The sequence below is a fragment of the Rhamphochromis longiceps genome, linkage group LG6 (assembly GCF_057381845.1).
Source record: "Rhamphochromis longiceps isolate RC_006_pf linkage group LG6, R_longiceps_female_GT1.1, whole genome shotgun sequence".
NCBI classification, from domain to species: Eukaryota; Metazoa; Chordata; class Actinopteri; order Cichliformes; family Cichlidae; genus Rhamphochromis; species Rhamphochromis longiceps.
In genome coordinates, this window is record NC_140562.1 from 36949917 (window position 1) to 36971459 (window position 21543).

The 21543-nt window shown below is 40.7% G+C and overlaps 1 protein-coding gene across 1 annotated transcript in view; it reads right to left on the reverse strand.

Moving 5' to 3' along the window:
- The window catches only part of aspscr1 (ASPSCR1 tether for SLC2A4, UBX domain containing), a 22623-nt gene extending 2958 nt beyond the window's left edge, over positions 1-19665 (reverse strand). Inside the window, exons 1-16 of the mRNA XM_085410527.1 lie at positions 19545-19665; positions 19266-19321; positions 18710-18824; positions 15693-15793; positions 13447-13504; positions 13273-13346; positions 11240-11771; positions 10813-10872; positions 9272-9411; positions 8381-8462; positions 8232-8298; positions 7814-7876; positions 6635-6687; positions 2309-2360; positions 2076-2145; positions 2-189 (exon numbers count right to left, since the gene is read on the reverse strand). Coding sequence (XP_085266653.1) covers positions 2-189; positions 2076-2145; positions 2309-2360; positions 6635-6687; positions 7814-7876; positions 8232-8298; positions 8381-8462; positions 9272-9411; positions 10813-10872; positions 11240-11771; positions 13273-13346; positions 13447-13504; positions 15693-15793; positions 18710-18824; positions 19266-19321; positions 19545-19634 — 1801 coding nt within the window. The 5' untranslated portion in view covers positions 19635-19665. The remainder of the gene's footprint in view (position 1; positions 190-2075; positions 2146-2308; positions 2361-6634; positions 6688-7813; positions 7877-8231; positions 8299-8380; positions 8463-9271; positions 9412-10812; positions 10873-11239; positions 11772-13272; positions 13347-13446; positions 13505-15692; positions 15794-18709; positions 18825-19265; positions 19322-19544) is intronic.
- Positions 19666-21543: the final 1878 nt, after the last annotated feature.

Here is a 21543-nt window from a genome sequence, read left to right on the forward strand (position 1 = left end):
CCTGGAAGTTTGAGCCATTTAGGCACCTTGCCCGGGTCAGATCTGGCAGGTTTGGCGGCCTGGGTTTGTGTCAATGGGTCTTCCTCGTTTTGTGTGGATCCGCTGGCTTCCACTGTAGGCTCTGGGGGAGGCAGCGGCTCCCTGAAGCCACCAGAGCTCGAGGAGGGAGTTGAGGACTGGAGCATGCAGCTGAAGTAGGAAGGGAAAGAAAAAAGAGAACAAAATGAATGACACGAGTATGAGAGGATGCTGCACTGAACAAAGTTGTCACATTTGTCTGAGTCATAATTAGTTGCTCCCACATAAATTTTGGTAAAGTGAGTAAAGGCAACATGCCATCTTATGCCAAAGGAAAATAGTCGCAAACTGAATGTTCGCCAAACTATGGAGACATCATCCACTGATCCTGAGGGCCTCTGTGATCCGGGCACTTGAGTTCATATCAATGAAAATTGATTTTAAAAAACTGTTTCAGGACATCAAAGTTGGTTGATCAGTGTAATAAGTCTAAACTATCATAAAGAACATGTGAACACCAATGTTGTCCCTTAATTTCATAGATGAAAACTACAATCATGTAAAGATACGACTAAATTTGAAAACTTGAAACAGAGTGAATGTAGGAAAAGGGGAATCTTACAGATACAGTGATTTGTTTTGACCAACCATTTATCCCATATGGTGATTTTTCCGGTTACTGTCTACAGAAAATGCATTTTGTAATTTCCTCTGTCACCTGAACCTGTCACAGCTGGATCAGAGAGTATATCATGTATAACCAAAGTATGAACAGACCAATATATCAGCTGAATATCGATACTGGATTACATCTGGCTTGCTGACTGTTTATGTCACCCTGTTTAAACAGAATAACATTTACTGAAGTGGACGATATTTAAGAACTTAATTCTTAAAGAGTAGAGTTTGAAAAAAAAAAATGCTCAAACAAGCACTTTCAAAATTAAAAAGTGACAGCATACCTTTCATATGATCTAACCACCTCTATCATATGCATGTTTGAAAGCTGAAACCCAAACCAAACTGTTCTAAAGCACAAAAAACAGATCAAACTTTCAGATCACCAATAATTACATCTCTTTGGAATCTGGCCTAGCTGTGTGTCGGGCCTATGCATAACTTCATAGACCATCACCTACAAGTTGTAGGTGTTTTCTGTCACCAGGGGGCAGCATCCAAAACATGTGGAACAACTAGTCTGTTGCCTGTACTGCTGTTGGTCCTCCAATCAACCATGGAGAAGACATTAGTTACAACATATAATGAGATGAAGTGAGATTTGCAGCCACGGTCCGTTCTCACACTTCAGTGTTTGCGTTTCTCCCTCTACCTCATGAACTCTGATATGTTTTACTGGGCTATAAACCATCACTGCTGGTTTTCTGGAGGACTGCACACCACCATGTCTGAGTAGGATGCATACCAAGACCCTTGGATAACACCTACACCAATAAACCCAGTGCATCCTGCTTAAATAGGTGGAGTTTTGCTTTTGAAACTAGGATGTATTCCATCACAGTGAAGTTCAAGGTTGGTCAGAAAGAAAATACTCGTCAAGAAAAGCAAAAATGTGGCTTTTCATCTTTAAAACCTATGAAAATCTAGCTCCGTGTTTTACTTCTAAAGTTATGAGGAATCACACATGCTGGAAAAATTTAAGTTTGACTAACCCTGAGCTTGAAGCTAAACGAGATAGTGATCTGAAACAGAGGCTTTGTTAATGGAGCTGAAGGACAACAGGTGGGGGTGACTTTTGGGGAGCTGGCTCTATCTTTAGACAGACTGGAAAATGGTGTGCGTGTATGTGTTTGTGTGTGTGAGCGAGCGAGAGAGAATCTGTATGCGTGTGTAGGAAATGAGGGCGCATGGGGGCACCTGCTGTTTAGGCACAACCTCAAAGGGATTCCAATGATGACAGCTTTGTGACAGGAAAATAGGTTGGTTGCTGCGGGATACAAATGCATATATATACACACACACACACACACACACACACACACACACACACACACACAACCAACTGCACATTTAAAACACACACGGACACGTGCACATACCTTGCAATGGACTCGTTTGCTTGTACGGCTGAGACGGGGGATTCGAGCAGTTCTCTCTTCATGTAAAAATCTGTGGAGGAAACGTGCGCGCACACACACACACACACACACACACACACACACACACACACACACACACACTGTAAGCTATTGTTTTGTTACATTACATTCCTCGATAATACACCAGTATCTAATCCAAGTCAGCATATGAAAGAAGGAAATCAGACAAAAACCTGTCTTGACATCAGAGCCGAAGTACACGAGCGCACCAGGAAACAGGTCGGCCTGCAGACACACAGAGGAGCAGAGCAGGAGTGAACGGAAGCTTCTAAAAATGTCTGGCACACATTACAATTTCTGCAAAACACGAAAGAATCCAAACAAAACCACCTCCCGCTACACGCAAACCGAGAGCTGCCGCCACATCCAAGTCAAAGTCAGGTTCATTTTTGGGGATGATTCATCGCTCGGGGGACCTGAACCAGCAACCGTTGGTTCTTTGAAGCAGACCACAAATTGAGCACCAATCAAATGGTTAGTGAAAACACTTTCACCCCTGAAGCACCACATTCCTCTCCAGTGATAGTCTTAATGGGTATAATGGGCCAGTTGCAGCCAGAAATTATCAACCGTACAATTATGAGGTGGAAATGCAGACAGACAGGCAGGCAGGGCACACGTCTGTCAGACTAAGAGAAAGGAAAGACAACATCTGCTGCACAGGAGCTTCAGCGAGTGGTCATCATCGCCGCAATGTCTGCAGGTGTAAATAAGTCTGAGCTGAATTTAAGACTAGATTAGTCTAAAAAAAAAAAAAAAAAAAATGAGGATAGCAGCTGAAAGCAGGAAAAAACTTAAAGAGCTCAGTCAAAAATAATTCTAAATGTAATGCAATAATCAGGGTATTAAGTAAAAATCTAAAAAGATGAGGTGTAGGAGGTGAAAAAAAAAAAAGAGACCTCAGCACACTAGTGCTGCTGCGTCGTGAGGATTTCTAGGCACCAGCTTTTAAAACCAAGATTAATCTTTATCATTAAGCCATTCGTTGTTACACTCACATCTTCCTGAGGCCATCGAGCAGGCTGGCCAACAAGGCCTTCTTCAATATAATCATCATCAGGGTTTTTCATCAGTGTGTGGTAAACCTCGAGGCCAAACGATCTAAACTGACCCACGCCTGGCTTGAGAATTTGTGCCTCTTTGTATTTGTATTGTTTTTTAGGCATGAGTTAAAGCTAGCTAATGTTACCTACTCTTACGAAACCTCAGTGTGTAGAAATAGTGGTGGTGGGTTCTGGAAATTCTTTTAATTAAAACGTTTACGACCCATCCGAGCTGAATTTAAGACGATTCACGACTTCAAAAGGCCTTTTATTGGTAAGTGTGTATGTAAGACATTAAAACAAAATTAAAAACACTAAAGTCCTAAAGATGTTTCTGCTGCTTTCCCTCTTCCTTCATCTAGTTAACAGATCCTCTTACGACACACTGATGAGCAGCAGACGCTCCGCTCCAGGAATCCTGAAAGAACTGATCCGTTTATCACAGACACATACGTGCAGAGCTGTGAGAAAGTGACATGTGCCTCCTAAAGAGCTTTATTACCACGTAAACAAATGCCCTGAAAAAGAGAGGTTCAATAGCTTCCTTCAGTCTCACAGATGAAACTTCATAAACATTTTCTGACTCATAAGCAGGTGACAGAGACCATCAGCAACCAAAACCATTCCTAAAAATCTTTTTAGATTTATATGTGACAACCAAGAACACTAAAATACAACACTTAGAGCATCTTTTCACATAAATTACACAGTCTAAGCACCGCAGCGTTTTAAAATCCACTTTCTGAATCCCGACTTTCAACAGTTCTTACCAATACTACTAAAATCTCTAATAATCATCCTTTAAATGATCTCAAAACTCGCATCAACAATGTATATTGATCAGAAGCAAAATTTAAAAAAGGAGGTGGAAATGCTGATTACCCCCGTTATAAACCCATCCAGACTTTTCCATCCAAACAGCTGGTGTGAAGGCTCCCAAAGTGCAGCAAGAAAATATCCTCTATATCTTCTATTGCTCAATTTTGTTGAGCATGTGTGACTTGCTGATCAGTTTCCTGATCTTAGCCGACAGAAGTGACACCTGGTGTTGTCTTCCAACCGTACCACATTCAAAGACACTTTCTTCCTCATTCTGATCCTCGGCCTGAACTTCAGCGGGTCGTCGTTTTGACCACGTCTACCTGCTTGAATGTGCTGAGATGCTGCTATTTGATTGATCGATTAGATATTCGTGTTAAAAAGCAAAGTTAACTGCTGTATTTAAGATGTGTCTGCTGAATATATGTTTGCTACAGCTTGTGAATATAAGTAACTGCACTTCTTGTCACTCTCGACAACCTGCTTTTATCCTTGTGAGGACTGTACTTTGTCCTGGATCCAAAATGACTTAAATCATGTAGAGACTGGGCTCTGTTCAGTTCCTCCCAACAGGTAACGGTTTCCTACATGTGCCTGAAGAACTTCATGTTAGAGGTCATCTCTGTCCACATAAACTGCATATGTGCAAAGACATAATAAGACAGAAACCAGACATTTAAAAAAAATCTGGACCAAAACTCTTCAGAAGAATTCTGCAACAGTAAGAAATGACTAACGTTGAAGGGGAAAAAAGCTTTTTTTAAAAAGTTTGTGTCAAAATTGTTGATTGGGGATTCCCTATAATGCAGTCTTAATGTCCCGATAATCAGCGTAATTGCAGTTGATGAAGATGACAGCTCAAACTAAGATTGCTGCTGAGCTGCTAGGAGGACAAATATCTTTTTTCTTTTTTAGAGGAATGAGGCTCTTCAGACACTCTAATCAGCAGTTAAAATATACATTAGACGCAGCAATGATGCCATAAAACATTTTGCATATAACTTTCCCTCCAGACTCTTAGATAATCAGCAGCGTAAAATAAAGGCTGTAGCTGGGGTCTGGCGGGTTCACCCAACACCACAGGCCGTCTTACACACACACTGTCCTTTCTCTGGTTGCTAAATTGGGACACACTGGCCTAATTGCTATTATTACAGCCCTGTGAGCAGGAAACAATGTGTTACAGTGAAACAACAGGCATTCCTGCAATCCTGCTCCGTCTGGCAGCAGCAGCAACATTTCCATTTGGGAAAAAGACGAGGCCAACGAGAAGAGACCAGTGTATGTGGGAGGGAGAGGGTGAGTGTGTTTAAATTTAAAAAAAAAAAAAAAAAAAAAAGAAGAAGAGAGGAATGGAGAGAGAAAAGGAAAAAGAGGCAGAACGGATCCTGATGGAAGACAGAGGGGGAGACGGATGAGGGAGGGGATGACTGGTATCAAAGGACTTCTGGGTTGGGAAACATTCCTTTCCTGACATGACACAAAGTGATTAAAGTGTGTGTGTGTGTGTGCCAACGTCTATGTGACATGACAAAAAAAGATTAAAGATTCTTTAAATGTGTGTGTCGAAGATTGATGTATAGACAGGGAAGCGGAGCCAGACAGAGTGTGCATATGGGAGAAATGACACCAAGGAGGATTAAAGATTTTGTTTTTGTGCACTTTAACGCTTTTAAGTCCCTAATGGATAGAGACATGGGGTTGAGAGAGGAGGGGTGAGGCACAGGAGAGGGCCGGAGAGAGGGACCATGTGGGTGCTGGAGTTGGAGGAGGAAAGAAAAGAAGAAGAAAAAAAAGGAAAAGAAAGCCAGAGTTGGGGTACAGGAGAGGGAAAGATGAAAAACAAAGAATGACATCAGAACATTAGACGTGATTCAGAGCGATCGTGACACCAAAGGGGTATGAACACACCAACGCAGCCATATTTCAAAGTGCACTTTTGAGGATTGTTATCTTTTATAGCAGTCCCTTAGAGGAGCTGAATCTTGCTCATCATCACAACACGATATCACTTCAAAAATCACTTCAAACATCCGCCTCTTCCTCCACTTCTTCTGTGCGCTTCAGGTTGAATCAAAGTGTCAAGTGAAAGAACGAAAGGCGCCGATGACAAAAATGTTTGCCAAAATAAAGTGTCTAAAAATACAAGAACCAGCAGTGCGCGGGAGTGTCGAGGTGATCAAGCATATGTATCTCTTCACATTTTGAATAAACTCAAAGGCTACAAAGCATCAAAGCTGCCCGTTGCTCTGCATGTGTGTGAGCGCTGGTGTGTTTGTGTGTGTGTGTCGAGATCAAAGCAAGGCCTGTATTAACCCCATGTGCCAGTCTGGGAAAAATCAAGCCCAGCTGGGGTCAAGGACAGTGGAGAGGGGGGAACAAGTGCGAGCAGAAGTGAGGGAAGAAGGGAGAACGGGAATGTAGCGAGGCTTTGAAGAGCAGAGGAGGACCAGCTGATATATTTTATGTCCATGTTGAGGGAAAGGAAAAAAAAAAAAAAAAAAAAAGGTTTTGTAGTTGTTTTCTGCAGTTTCACAGTGATGAAGTTTGTTCGGTTTAATTCAGCCGTTTTATTACTGAGTATTATTACTTAGAAGCCCTATCAAGGTAATCGAAGGACAGTGTGAGGAGTCGTACCTGGAAAAGTGTAGCTGAAGGGTCATCCAGAATAGTTTTTGGAGGGGTAATGACTGAAAAAGGAATAAGAAAAATGGTCAAAATGATCAACTGTGAATAAAAGTCTATAATACAACATATACATGAACACAGGAAAGTTAATGCTGACAAATGAATGAAAAACAAATGGAAGCGGCACAGAGACTTAAGATTTTACAAAACAACAGGAGCAACTTTTAACTAAAAAAAAAAAAAAAAGATGCTTTAAAAAAAAAAAAAAATCAAATTCACATTTGATCTGTAATCTGGAAACATGGCAGAAAAACTGATACAGTTTCAAAGCTTTGTGTGTAGGCAGCACATATCAAGGCTAAAACTGGTTGTTCCTGCTCCTGTCATTTTTACAAGTGGAGTTAAATTTAAAAAAAACAAAACAATGGTAAAAATAAAAGCAGGTGATATTGCTGATAATTTTAAGGTTGATCATTTTGGGATGAGGTGAAACTGGAGATTAAAACCATGGGTGTGTCGCCAACAAATCTCCAACGACTGTGTGATGTTATGTCGATATGGACCAAAAATCAAAAATGTTTCCAGCATCTCTCTGAATATCTGTGCCACGAAGAACGGAGGCACCTCTGAAGGCAAAAGGGGTTCGACTCAGTACAAGGTCTACCTAATAAAATGTCTCTTAAATGCTTACTCTATTAGGGAAAAAAAAAAAAAAAAAAAAAGTTTTGCTTTGGATAGCTGTCACCAAACCTCACTTTCAGTAACCTCATACATCTTAAACTCGCTCAAATGTACCTGCACATAGTTTAAATAAAAAAAAGTGACATTATCAGTAAAATCTAACTGAAGAAAATCCAAATCCAGGCAATTCAAATGAAAACAATTCAAACTGATAATTTGGATCCAAAACGTTTGTAGAAAATTCCTCCTTTTTCAGGCTCATAGAAAAGTTGGCCTCATTGCATGTAGATCTCTAGAAATTTTGCATTTATTTGACACTAGAGGAGGTTGGATTAAGCCAGTCATCAGATTTGAGGTTTTTCAGGTGATTTCAATGTGCTTGTAATTATGATCAGAACTATTATCCTATCTGATTTGGAATAAACCAGAAGCAGAAACTGATGCTGTAACATGGTCAGACCTTCACAGGATGAAGATGACGATTCGGGGAAATGTAACGATACTTACACAGGTAGAAACTGAGCTGAGGGTCCTCCAAGTGACTCCTTACAAAGTGCCTCAGAGCATCAACTGGACACAAGACACAAACAAGGACACAGATTACCAGCTGAAGCACAAACTGGGCTATGTGCAGCTACATCGGTCTCTGTGTGGACTGTAATTCATTTGTCAGAAGGAATTTCCCTGCAATCTGTTGTTCTGCTGGTTGTCGTGTTGCTTTCGGGCTGAGGTGCATCTCATCGCTGGAATTACAGACCTGTCTCATTCTTTCAGTCTGTCACTGTGGTGTGGCTACATTCGTAAATGTGGTGAGGGAGCCGCAAGTAGCTTTCACATTGCAGCCATACCTGTGGCTAGCCAGCTGAAATGAACACTCTCCATACTGCATGCGCGCACACACATGGAGGCACACACAAACACACACCTGTCTCTAGAGGCCTGAAGAAGCCCTGTAGAACATATCTGTCTGGAAACTGGACCCTCAGGACCACCTGGAGAGGCAGAGTGGGCTATTTATAGTCTGTATGTTTTAAACGTACATATATTAAAATGTTATTATGTGTACGAGCTTACTTTGGGATATCTATCCATCTTCTCCTTTATCTGTGATTCTCTCAGAGATTTAGTCATAAGCGGAGCCTCCTCCAAAAACTTCCTGAAGAATGAGGGACAGAGAGAGACACACACAGAGTTACAATGAAATGAGCTGAGAAATAAAAAGCAGGTTGTTTAACCCACAATGAGTAAGATGTGCAAAGAAAACAAAGAATCACTGTTTCTTTCCTACCCCTACTCGTGTGTGTGCGTGCGTGTTACAGGCAAATTGCTTTGGTCGGCTTAATTCCACCCTTGGTAATTGCAGTCATTGACATGGCAGTAGCCATGAGGCAGCCATGTCAGTGCAGACAGAGATTAAAGGATGCGAGCGGTGAGGTCTCAACCTGACGGTGTTTGGTCGATGGCTGGAAGATAAACGTCTACACGAAACAGAACTACTAATTGCTCCCAGCGTGCCATATTTAGAAGCTTTTGTAGTGTTTGTGTGTTGTCTTATAAATGAGAACATGTTTGCAAACACACACGATGTCTCAACAGCTGTGGTCTGCTGACGCCACATCCAGAGATTGCAGAATAAACTTGAATGCATCTGTTTTGAAGAAGCGCTCGTAAATAACTAAAAACTTCAAACTGGTCATAAATTTTAAAAAATAAACAAGTAAAAATACAAAAATGCACACAGTGATGCCCAGCATTCTCCCTGCCTATGGCCTCTCATCACTGCTAGGCTATTTTTGCAATTAAGGGTTATACATGGACAAAACACCGCAGGACCGAATGCCGAACTGACTAATTATCTGTTCCAAACAGCGCAGAAACACATCGGATCCAGACGTGTTTCTGCAGCAACAAGGTATTTGTGCTAAATACTGCACCCAGTCACTCAACCATTTCCTCCTTCCCCACCTCTCGCTCTTCAGCTGGGCAAAGCGCTTCCGCACATCATCCACGGTCACTTCAAAGAACTCGTCGGGCAGATCCCCGTAGTCCTCAGACTGATGGGATGTGGAGTCCAGGTGGTAGATGAGAGGCTCCCTCTCCACTGGCTGCAGACAGAGGGAGATATAAGAGTGTCCGTAACAATATTTGGATCTCAAGTGTCCAAATTTTAGCTTTATCTATCACAGCAGAAGTCTTGTTTTCGGCCACGGTAGAATTTTGCCCTTCCCTGAGCCTGGTTCTGTTGAACATCTCTTCCTGTTAAAAGAAAGTTCTTCTTCCCCACCATCGCCAAATGCTGCTCCTCCTAAGTGATCGTCTGAGTTTTCTCTTAAATGTATTCAGAATTTACTGCACAACATTGCATAAATTTTAATGTGCCTTGAATTTAAAGGTTTCTTTAGACAAATTGAATACAGCTGCCTGGGGCTCAGGAGGTAGAGAGGGTCATCTACCAATCAGAAGGTTAGCGGTTCGATCCCCTGCTTCTCCACATGGTGAAGAGCACGTGGGCATTGGACGGTATGTATGAAAGCTGACAACCACTGACCAATAAACATCTACAAACAATTTCTGTACACCAGTGATGCTCCCCCCCCCACAAAGAGCCAGACCACAGCTGAACCAGGAAACTTCTAAACTATTTGTATTGCACAGAGTTTCACAACAGTTTGAGCCCCTTTTAATCATCATCATCATCATCATCCCAATCTACTGTGGTAAAGATGTAAGTTTACCAGCATGTATTTTGTTCAGTGTTCTGGTTAAATGAGGCTGAGATGTCGACTCTGTCAGGACTCTGCATTGAGGTATAATGATGTGAAACTGGATGTATGCATTGTAGTGTAACATAAACCTTATTTTGAGGTAAAGCCTGTAGCTTCTTATAAATCAAATGCAGGTTTTAGTCCTAGTGGCCACTAAAATTACTCTTGGCTTTCTCCACAATCATTCAGATAAGAGTTTCAAAATAAAATAAAACAGCTTCTGGGTGTCTAGACTTAAACGTACAGTTCGTTTACCCTGGTCTGAATCATTTGATAAGATTGTAAATTCAAACTCAAACCAAGGGAACTCCAAGCAAACCAAAATGCATCACTACAAACCACGTGGGGATATTAGCCCATTTATTGGCCAAATGGGTTTGGGGAGCAACAAAAGTAAATATAGGAAGAAGGTGCTGCCTTCTGGACCAGTGGGGAAGATTAATAATTTACGTTGATTTCACGGCTAGTTGCTAACCTTGGCACATCTATAGTGTCTTGCTGCATTTCAGAGTAGCAAGCATAGATTGGTACGGTAGGTTTCTCAAAGGGTCTCGGTGTGGGTGATTTACTGTGTTCAATCCTGCACAAACGAACTACACAAAGCTGGAAAACCAAACAGAGTTCAATTTAAACTGACTAAACACTGCAGATATGAAAACACTGTTAATTTATGAAGGAGTTGGAAATCCACAAGCAGAGAAATTGGTCATCTGAAATAAAGAGGTTACAGAACAAACTCACCTCTAAGAACTCCTCCGCATCACCCATACTATCATGCTGCACCTTGGTAGTGGTTTTACACTGAAAGGAACAGAAAAGGTCCAGTTTCACCAATTACTGATCAGATCAGGACTGTAAACATTCAATCTAAAAAGGACAATTCTTGAAGCCCACAAAAAAAATGCCCTTAATAAGCAAAATAGGTAATCGGATTTGAGGTGGTAAGTTTTCATAAATGTGCAAACACATGGCTTTAACAGAAAACATCAATATGAGCTTCAGATTTCTCAGCTTTTATCTTTCATTGTCTTTATATTTTTGTGAGCTTGTGGTTTATGTTGAAAACTGGTTAATGGCAGCATAAGGGCCAAGAAGACACACTAGCTAATAACAAAAAATATCTAGTGCATACACCTGGCAGGCCGAGTAAACTCAGGGTTTGGCTGACCTTTGTGCTTGAACCGTGGTTGGATTTGGCTTTCTTGGCTTTGGGTGACTCAACAGCAGCAGTCAGCGCTGACAGAGATGAGGATGATGATGAAGAGAGGGAACGTGCAACTCCTCCAGCTGGACCGCCGAGGCGCTGACCACCTCCGGAGAAAGGAATGAAAGGAGCTGAAGAAGTAGGAGATGATGGGTGGCAGTTTAGTCCTGACGGCCCCGCTTTTTCACCATCGTCCTCTGGTGTTTGACTTCCTGTGGGAGGGTATTTAGGTCCAACGGCATCCTGGAGGTTTGGAGCGTCTTCTTGTTGAATGGGTAGTGTGATTGTAGAAGTGGCAGAAGATGGCAGAGTTGGGGTTTCCGCCGGCTTATCTGGGCTTGGCACATCTGTTGCTGACATTTCTGGAACCGATGGAGCGGGATCCGGCTGCGGGGATGAACTGGGTGTGGTTTCCATGGCAATGGGCGTAGTTGGCATAGCGGGTGTATCCATTTCAGCTTTTTCTTCTGGGTTTTTTTCCTTTTTGAGTAAAAACCTTAAACATAAATCATAAATACAGGGTTTTAATACAGGGTGATTTTTTTATTTTTATTTTTTAAAAAAAGGTTAAATGTAGTTCTTTCCCATCCATCCATCCATCCATCCATCCATTTGCTTCCGCTTGTCCTTTTCAGGGTCGCGGGGGGCGCTGGAGCCTATCCCAGCTGTCATAGGGCGAGAGGCGGGGTACACCCTGGACAGGTCGCCAGTCTGTCGCAGGGCCAACACACAGGGACAGACAACCATTCGCACTCACGTTCATTCGCACATTCACACCTAGTGACAATTTGGATTATCCAATTAACCTATCCCCACAAGCTGCATGTCTTTGGACGGTGGGAGGAAGCCGGAGTACCCGGAGAGAACCCACGCAAGCACGGGGAGAACATGCAAACTCCACACAGAAAGACCCCGGCCTGATGTTGGAATTGAACTCAGGACCTTCTTGCTGTGCGGCAACAGTGCTAACCACCGTGCCACCGTGCTGCCCGTAGTTCTTTCCCCTTCAACATAATCTCCTTGGTTCCACTATGGACCAAACCTAAAGCTCCTACTACATTTGAATTACTCCCATTCTGTAATGGGAGAATGGGAGTAATTCGATTTCCCCATAGACCTCAAAACTCCCACCAGTATCGACTTTTGTGTTAGGGTTAGCTATTCATCGCTGCTGATTGATATTTCTTTGTCTATGAGCCAGAGAACAAAAAGCAGTTTGCAGTGTCCACATAAGGTGCACTGGGCGTGTAGTTGTCTTATGCCGAGATGTCAGTGTGCTCTCAGGCCATCTTTTTTAAATTTTACATTTAAAGTGTTTGCATCCGTAAATAAGTCCACGTCTGTACAAGTGACATCAATTACATCATCAGATAATGAATGTTTGGCTTAGTGTGGACATCCACAAGCCTTTTTTGTGACTGCACCGACGGATCTGTGGTGTAACTATACTATAACGTTCCAACAACAAATTTGCCCATTAGGGAGACTTGTGATAGAATGTGTTATAACGGAAACAACTAGTGGCTGATAGCATCGCCAACCAAGTACAGACTTTGCTATACTGTGTTGGGCACCACTGATTTGTGAAGATATCTACTGGAACATACTGAGGCATCTGACAGAAAATAGGGTGATTTGTGGCACGCACCATCTTGCACCTGTTCACAGTACACTGAAAACATTTGAGTTTTTTGGCCGAGACATTCAGGTAGCCCTATTTGACTGTCTAAGACATCTTCCTTTTCTTCAAACACAGAGAAGGAGATGTAGCACTGCCAGTGGTTTAGAAGGGACTTCTAGGGAGTGACCAAATGTAGCAGGTGGTGCTAAATCGGCAGATGCAGTTTATTGCTGCAAAAGGAGACCATCTTGAAGGACACTTTTCTGCTTGTCACAGCTGCAGTCATGTTGTAGATTCTCTATATATGATGTTTTAAATACATAATTAATAAAGTCACACCCACAAAATGCATGAAGCATGAAAACTAGCAGCTTACCTGACAATGGCACTTCCTCCGGTAAGACCTAGAGACTTCAAAGAGGCCTTCTTTAGTTCTTCTTCGCCACTCACCTGCACATCCACAGACACGCACATGTGGACAAGCAGCTGTGTTATCATAAAATTCACTTTCATCTCCTGAGAAAGGGAGAGTTAAAAGACCGCTGCATACCTCATCTCTCATGTAAACACACACAGGAGTGGATCCTGAGTCGGATAGCTCCAACACACTGGTGACGTTGAGATGACATGCACGCACACACAGAGACACACACACAGAGATTAAAAATTGCCCAAATGATTTTCATTTGCTTTAAACAAAACCCACAAGTGGTTTTCCTTGTTGAGGATAATAAGCTGGGTGATTTTACAATAAAACCTCATGCAATGCAGTGGCACACTATCAGCATGTGTAAACCATGTGTGCACAATCCCGTGTAGTACCTAATTGAACCATAAATGTTTTACTATTGTTCTCTTCAATTCTGAATATCAAAGCTTTCCTCTGTGCTTCATAACATTCCTTGAGCTTTTTACGTTGCCGCGGAGCTAACATTCATTTCATGGAAGCATGACTTGCTTGGAAAAGTATCAACAAATGCAGTGATGTCATTTAATGGAGTGGAGATGAGGGCTGGACGGATGCGTGAGCACCTGGGACCGCACAGCTGGAACTACTGAGCAACAGCTGCATGTGTGTGCGGGCGTGTGTGTTAGAATGAAGCTTAAACTTCAGTAGAGGAGTGGTGAGAAGAAGGAATGTTATCCTGGTGTGCTTTCATTGTGACAATCTTCACGCTATGGAAGATGGATGAAATGCAGTGTTGAGTCCATTAATCTCTTCGTGTAACACCATGACCAAAGTTTACTTTCTTTCATGTCTACAGTTTCAGTTTTATTTTTCAATTCTTTTTTAAAAATATTACACTTACAAACCAGACTTTCCAATATAGTAAAAATCTTTCCAAGACATCGATGTACCGATCGAAATAGCGATACCGATCAAAGGATTACTCTTTTTACGCATTCCTCTGGTATTTTTTTTTAGAACTGTATTTTTCAGACTATAAGGTGCACTTAAAATCATTTCATTTTTTTTCAAAAATCGACAGGGCGCCTTATAATCTGGTGCGACTTTTGTATGAATTCTGGTTGTGCTTACTGACCTCGAACTAATTTTATGTGGTACACGGTGCTCAAAAATCTGTCAAAAAATGTTTTAGTATCACTTTGGGAAGCTACGAAGCTGCAACGTCAGAGCATTACTGTAGTCAGGAGCCTCGCGGAGTAATCTGGGTCCGCTTCAGGTCCCAAAGTCAAACGAACACTGCGGCATCACTGAGAGTTAAAACTGTCTAAATTCGTTCATCTTTAATAAAATGATCAGTGTTGCTGCTTTACCAGGTGAAACAATTAAGTTTAACATCCAGGCATCCATGAAAACAGTTTTTTTTTTTTTTTAATTTAACAGAGTTAGAAGTTAGCAGGAAGTTAGCTCGCTAGCTTCCACGTAAACATGATATAGCATGTTCTGACAGAGATTTCCAAAAAAATTAAAAACATACAACTATGCTATAACTTCCAACATAAATGAAGACACCTTATGTATGAAAACCGACTCGTTCATCGACAGTGTGTTTTATAATCCGGTGTGCCTTGTGGTCAGTAAAATATGGTACATTTTTACATCATCTAGTAATTCTTTTTCTATGAGTTCATCATGTAGCTCTACTTGTAGTTCCTCTATATCTTATTTTTTTTCACTCTACCAGTAATTCTTTTATTTCTTTGTATTCTAATTTCTTCTATTCTTTCTTGTTCTTGTACTAGTTCTTTGTCTTATAATTCTAGTACTTATAATTCTTCTATTTAAGTTCTGCCAGCTTCTTCTTCTACTACTTGCTCCTCTTTCAAGTCTTCTAGTTGTTCCTGTTGTTCTAGTACTTCTTCTGATACATATTCTTGTCTTTTTCCCTAACTCTTCTCGCAGCCCTTTCAGTCTTTTCTTCTTACAGTAATTCTTTTAGTTCTTCTCATCCTTGATCTTTTATTTCTTCTTGTTGTAGTTTCTTGCCTTCTAAATCTGATATGTGTTCTGCAACAAGTTTACCATATTCTTGCAGTTCCTCCTATTCTAAGTCTTCTTTTTGTGCAATTTTTCACTCATGAGAATACACACTTAAAGTATGGATCAATATCTAGCCCTTTCCAAAACAAACAAACACACAACCACGTGAAGTGAACAGGGGTGAAAAGGGAGGCCCTGTATGCTAGAAATTCTCACAGTAACTAACAACATAAAAATCTATTTAGTCGGCATTCAACACAATTTAATTTACTTTTGAGGCCTTTTAACGGTTGTTGTTTTTTTACAAAGACACACAGATTCTGCCCCTGTACAAATGTTCATGCACACACCTGATTTCTGGAAAATGTGTGAGCACTTCCCACAGAGTCTGTCCACAGGAGAACGAACCCTGGAGCCGAGAGCCGTCCTCCATCTGTAGTGCAATCCGCACCTGACACGTATGAAACCACAGGAACACAGATTAAGCATAAAGACCAAAGGCGCTCTTTAACCATTAACCAAATAAAAACAATAATGGAAATAAAAAGCAGGTCTAAACTATCAACATGAGACAGTCCAAAGCTCTGGTTAGCATTTGTTTCATTTATTACGGTAAGTTGGATAGTGACAGATCCAACAAAGGGCACCAGCTGGATCTGAGTAAGACACTGCTTTTATGCCCCATAAATAAAAAAGAAAGACATCAACCAAAAAGTAGGCCCACTATGCCTTTCCTTATTTTCTATTATCTTACAGTGGAGGATGAACATGTTAAACATGAACGAAGATTAAAATAAGTAGATCAGCATATATATATAAGTAATGGATGTGAGCCCAGAGCACAAGATTCAAACTGCTCTAAATGCTCAGTTTGACCAAGTTTTTCCTACATTAGGATCCGCATGATGTCGGTGAAAGTGGACATCCTCAAGCACAGCAGTCCCAGCTAACTACAGTTTAGATCTTGTGTTTCCAGGCAGCAGCCAATCAGAAGAAAGTTGGCTTTAAACACCTATAACAGCTCGTTTTGGATGGAGGATGAACAGAGCCTGCATCCATGTCGAATCCACTTAACGGCTACCCTGAGGTACCCCTGAGCAAGGTACCGTCCCTACACACTGCTCCCCGGGCGCCTGCTTAGTGGGCTGCCCACTGCTTCACAGAGTGAATGGGTCAAATGCAGAGAAAAACAAGTAATTTCCCCATGGGGATCAATAAAGTATCCATTATTATTATTATTATTATTATTATTATCCAGCCCCAGGTTAAGATAAATAAGGATTATTTTGGACTATCCATCATGCATAGCTACTCTAACAGCCCAAGAATAAAACTAAGGAGGAGGAAATAAGCACAATGAGGCCCCTTTAAACACATAATTATCACAGTACGATTTTCTTTAAATTATTTACATAGATTTTTCTTTTGATAGAAGCTAAAAGTAATAAAATCTAAAGTACAAGCACTTCACGCTGTTGGACTCACAAACGCCGAAAAGGAAATGATTTTGAAAATCCCCCGCGGTGGTCATTTGTAAGTTCTTGGCTCATCAGTCTTGATACATTTAGCAGGAAGAAAATTCTTTGATAATCAAAGATGATTAAGCTGCACATGTGGGCCTACCTCAGCCTGAAAATAAGTAACATCAGACATGAGTGCAAGTCTCTGTTGCTCTTTCTCTGAGTCACTCTGCGAGTTGTTTACTCTGCAACGGTGTTGTTCGGCACAGAAAGCACGCTGCATATCAGCACACCGGGAGAGATGAAACGAGGGCTTTGGCTGTCAACGGTCAAACACGAAACACTCCCACAAACCAGTCTGCCCCAGAGGTGCCTGCATGTGTGCGTCTGTATAAAATCTGCCAGGTATCAACAGTCAACCATCCATCAAATGAACAAAAACAGCAGATCAAACCCAGCCGTGAATTTTTACGGCATGGATTATGATGCCATGATGTCATAGGAAACTACAGCTCAGCTACAACAAAGTGTTTTGTTGGATAGGAATCAGAGAAGAGCAGTGACAGAGAATTCAGGCATTTCCAGGTACGGACAATAAAGAAACCCACACACAGGGCTGACTGACCCACACATGAGGCTACTTAAGGCTATTCAAACATGATCATGAGTGGGACAAATAGCCCTAAGGGGACTCAAATTAATTTTATTTATTGAACAACATGCACACCACGCAAATAGCTTATGTGACCTTTCATAACAGAAGTCTACGCATTCACCTGTTATTTAAAAAACAAATGCGCCATTCAAGCTTAACTTAATTAAACCCCACATACATAAAACATGTAAAAAATAAAAGTCCTGGTGAGCTTCCTCTAATGGAAGGCTAAAATCTCTTTGCTGGGCACAAACACTTTTATATACAAGAAACACTCTGGTAAAGAAGTATGTTCTGAACATGTTTACCTTGGCCACTAACGGCTAAAAAGTCTGGCGAACTTTCATCGAGACAAAGTCACTTAAAATAAGTTAAGCAGATATTTTTTCACTCTGGTGTTTCAAATAACTCCCCACATAAATGACTGGAGGCATTTCAAAAAGGGATACCGAGTTGTGGTACTTCTATAAAAAAGGACTCTGACTATGCCGATCCTGGAAATGAGCTCTTGTTTAATAATTTTTTTTTATTAAGAGCATGTTTTGTGTTGCAATCAGACTTGAGGTAAAAAGAATTGTTTCCACATTTTTTCTGATTCATGCACACCATGAATCTGAGAAAAAGAAAAAAAAAAAGTCTCCAAACACTGGATTTGGAGGGTTTCCTTCCTTTCTGACTCTCTCTAACACCCACATATACATAGATGCACCAAGGCTGCTTGCTTATAGGAAAAGTCGTAATCATGATAAATGTGGTCAATATTATAAAGTATGGACATTATTCACTAGATTAAGAGACACTGCGTAGATACTGGAGTTTAAAAAGTGTCTTTTTCTGGGCATTTTCTTCAACTATGAAAGATTCCTAGTTTGAGGTCAGGAGTAGACACAAACTCTTCTTTGGGGGAGCTCCAATTAAGTGCTCTTCTTTCACATGTTCACCATAAGAAACCTTAAAAGATTTACTTCCTTGATTAGATCTTTGTAGCCAAAAGTTGAACTATAGACACCCTGGTTGGGGTTAAACTAAAAGCTGAACTTTTAGGGAGAGTAAAAACACACCACTCTAAATGAAAGCTGTGCACTTGATTTAGAACAAGGAAACCAAACAAACAAACCAAAAAAGAAAACCCCAGGAGCAAAGAAGATAGTTACAATTATTTTGTTTTCGCAACAATTAGAGAGCAAAATCATAACTGACATTAAAATCTGACTAATCGTTGAGCCCCAAGTTGCACTTTGTTTGAACTGACCTGGCTGTCAGCTATAACTTGTTTCCTCGTACTCGTCACCATTTCCAGTTTGGCGTTGTTGGGCAGGTTTGCAAACCTCCATGGCCGCGTCAGGTCAACAATAGTCCTCTGAAACCTGCCAAAAATGTTAACAGTGGAGGAGAAAGCGAGCAATTAAATGTTTCATGTGGAGTAGCTGGACAGCTGTGAAGAATGATGTATGAGCCCGAGAACTAAATTTGATCAATGCATTACAAGCAGTTATCAAATTTTAATTTGATTTAATTTTTTTGACACATAATTTGTCTTGTTTCTTTTTTCCTGCAGTGACACCGATTTTTTAAATATAAGTAAACACGATCTGAAACCAAAACAGAGTTGCGTAATGTGTGAAAATCGCTTACAACATTTAACTAGCTTAACTTCTTTAACTACGTAAATATACGGATATTTCACACATTACTATCCCGCTACTGTGCAGTGCGATTGTTTGTGTATTAAAGTGTATTTGGATGTAATGAAAGGCTTTTAATCTCAAGGGACAAAAACTGATTTACAGCTACGTTCATTTGCTCACTTTAAACCGTGATCTTCTGGGTCAAATCCGTGCTTCTTGCAGACTTCCTCCAGCACCTGAAGGCGGAAAATGTTACAACACGAGTTATGCCACAAAATCTTCCAAATAATCTGATTTCATCCGCACGAAAACACAAACTGATCAGTCACTGGCTAACAACTGTTAGCCCAGCAAGCTAACTCGGAGGAAAGGAATTTAGTCCGATTCTGTAACCAAAGCGCGGAATTCAATAAGCCGTCCACCTAAGTAAAGATGAAACACTCCTCTATAAAAGTTCACCTGCAGTAACGGCGTGTTTGGAGCCACTTTAACTGTTTGCCTTCTCCCATTGGGAGTGAGAACCGTTACAGCTGTGCCACTAGCAGCCATTGCGTGTCCTGACGTCACAGTGTTTGTTTGAATAAGCTTTATTGACTCTGTCGCAGCAACACTTAAAGGTGCAGTTCGTTCAACTTTTAAGATTTTCTTCGTCTCACCTTTATGAGCGTTATTACCAAGCAAAATAATGTAAATTATACAGACATTAAAAAAATTAAGAAGAAATAACCCACACAATGTTCTAGCGTCCCACTGCAATAGTCAAAGAGCACTTTAAGAGACATCTGCTAGTCTCTTAAAGTGCTACAGCATGACAAAAATACTAAGAACACAACTTGCACTATATATTCATTTACTCAGCCTTACTATAGTTTAGACTGGCTAGTAGTTTATTATCTTTTATTTTAAAAAACGTTACAGTGAAATATGTTAACACCAAATTCAGTTCGGTTTGGATTTATTCATACGGTGCATTTTTGTATTCAAAACAACCATTGTCTCAAAAAGAGCACAGAGACAGAAACATAACACATGCTATGGGAGAGAGTAGACACAATTTAATGCCATGCAGTAGTGGCATGTAAATGCATCAGGAGTGAAAAGAGTGGACTAGAGAAGAAATGGTCTATGCATTGTAAATAAAAATTTACTTACTTTACTTTACTTACATTGTGTGAAGTGTCCCAGCAGCCTGAACCTATAAAAGAATAACTAAGACGCTTTAGACTCATCTGATCCATCCCAAACGCTAAGCTTTATCAAAAAGGAAAGTTTGAAGCCGAATCTAAAAGTAGGGAGGGTGTCTGTTTCCTGAACCCAAACTGGGAGCTAACCTGATAGCTGAAGGATTTGCCTCCAACTCTGCTTTTAGAGATTGAACTGCTCTATTGGGACAGTATGATATTATAAGGTTTATATTTTGTATTCCCGGGGGAAATAATTTTTGTCTACTTGAAACTAGTGTTAAATTTCTGACTTAACAGATGCATACAAGTGTAATTTGTAATTTTTTATTATTGGATCCCATGTTATGTACTGTGTATACTGGCAACTTACTAGAACACTTACATAAAAATAAGACCTCATTAATCATATTAATGCCAACTCTTACTTTCCCTTTTGTCAGAATAAACCAAAGGGGTTACGGTTATTGACTAGTCTGTCTAAATCCAGCTAAAGGAATTATTTATGAATTATAAACATGATGTGAATTACATGGCATTTAGAGTCACCACATTAACCTGGGTGGACGGGGAGACTTAAGTTTGGGAAGGTCTTTTCTACACATCCGTTTGTGTTAGAAAAAATAATTTGAGTGGGTTAACAACATCAGACTCGAATGTAAAAAAAAAATCTAAAACCAGGTCTATTCATTCTGTGAAAAAAACCCTCCACAGCTTGAACTGTACAGTGTGCATCTAAAAACAATATGAAGATCATTACTCTTCCCTTGACCTTAAAAGCATAATAAGAAAACACAATCTGGCCTCATGAGAGAAGGAAATTGATCCTGTCTGTAAACTGACCACATCACAGTCACACACAGTCAATCTGCTCTCCATATGGAAAACCTAATGTACTGTATGTATGCAGTTTGAGCAACAACAATCAAGGCTGTTTTTTCTCAGCATGGATCAAATTGGATCAAAGCTGGAATAAGATGAGACAAACAACATGACGAGTGGTGCCAACAGATGGAGAGGTGTGAGGCCAGAGCTTCAGAGGCCGAACAACTGACTGATTGACTGACTGCTTCAACAGCAACATTTAAAGACAAAGTCCACCTGGGAAAGAGAGACAGACAGACAGAAATGAATGCGCTTCTCAGTCCTAGTGGGAAATTGCCACCATCTGAACAAGCAAACAAACAATCAGTTTCCTTCCTCGCTCAGCAGGACTGAAACTTCAAAACTGTCTGGATAGAGTGCAAACTTATAAAGGCATCTGCAGTGGGTTTTAC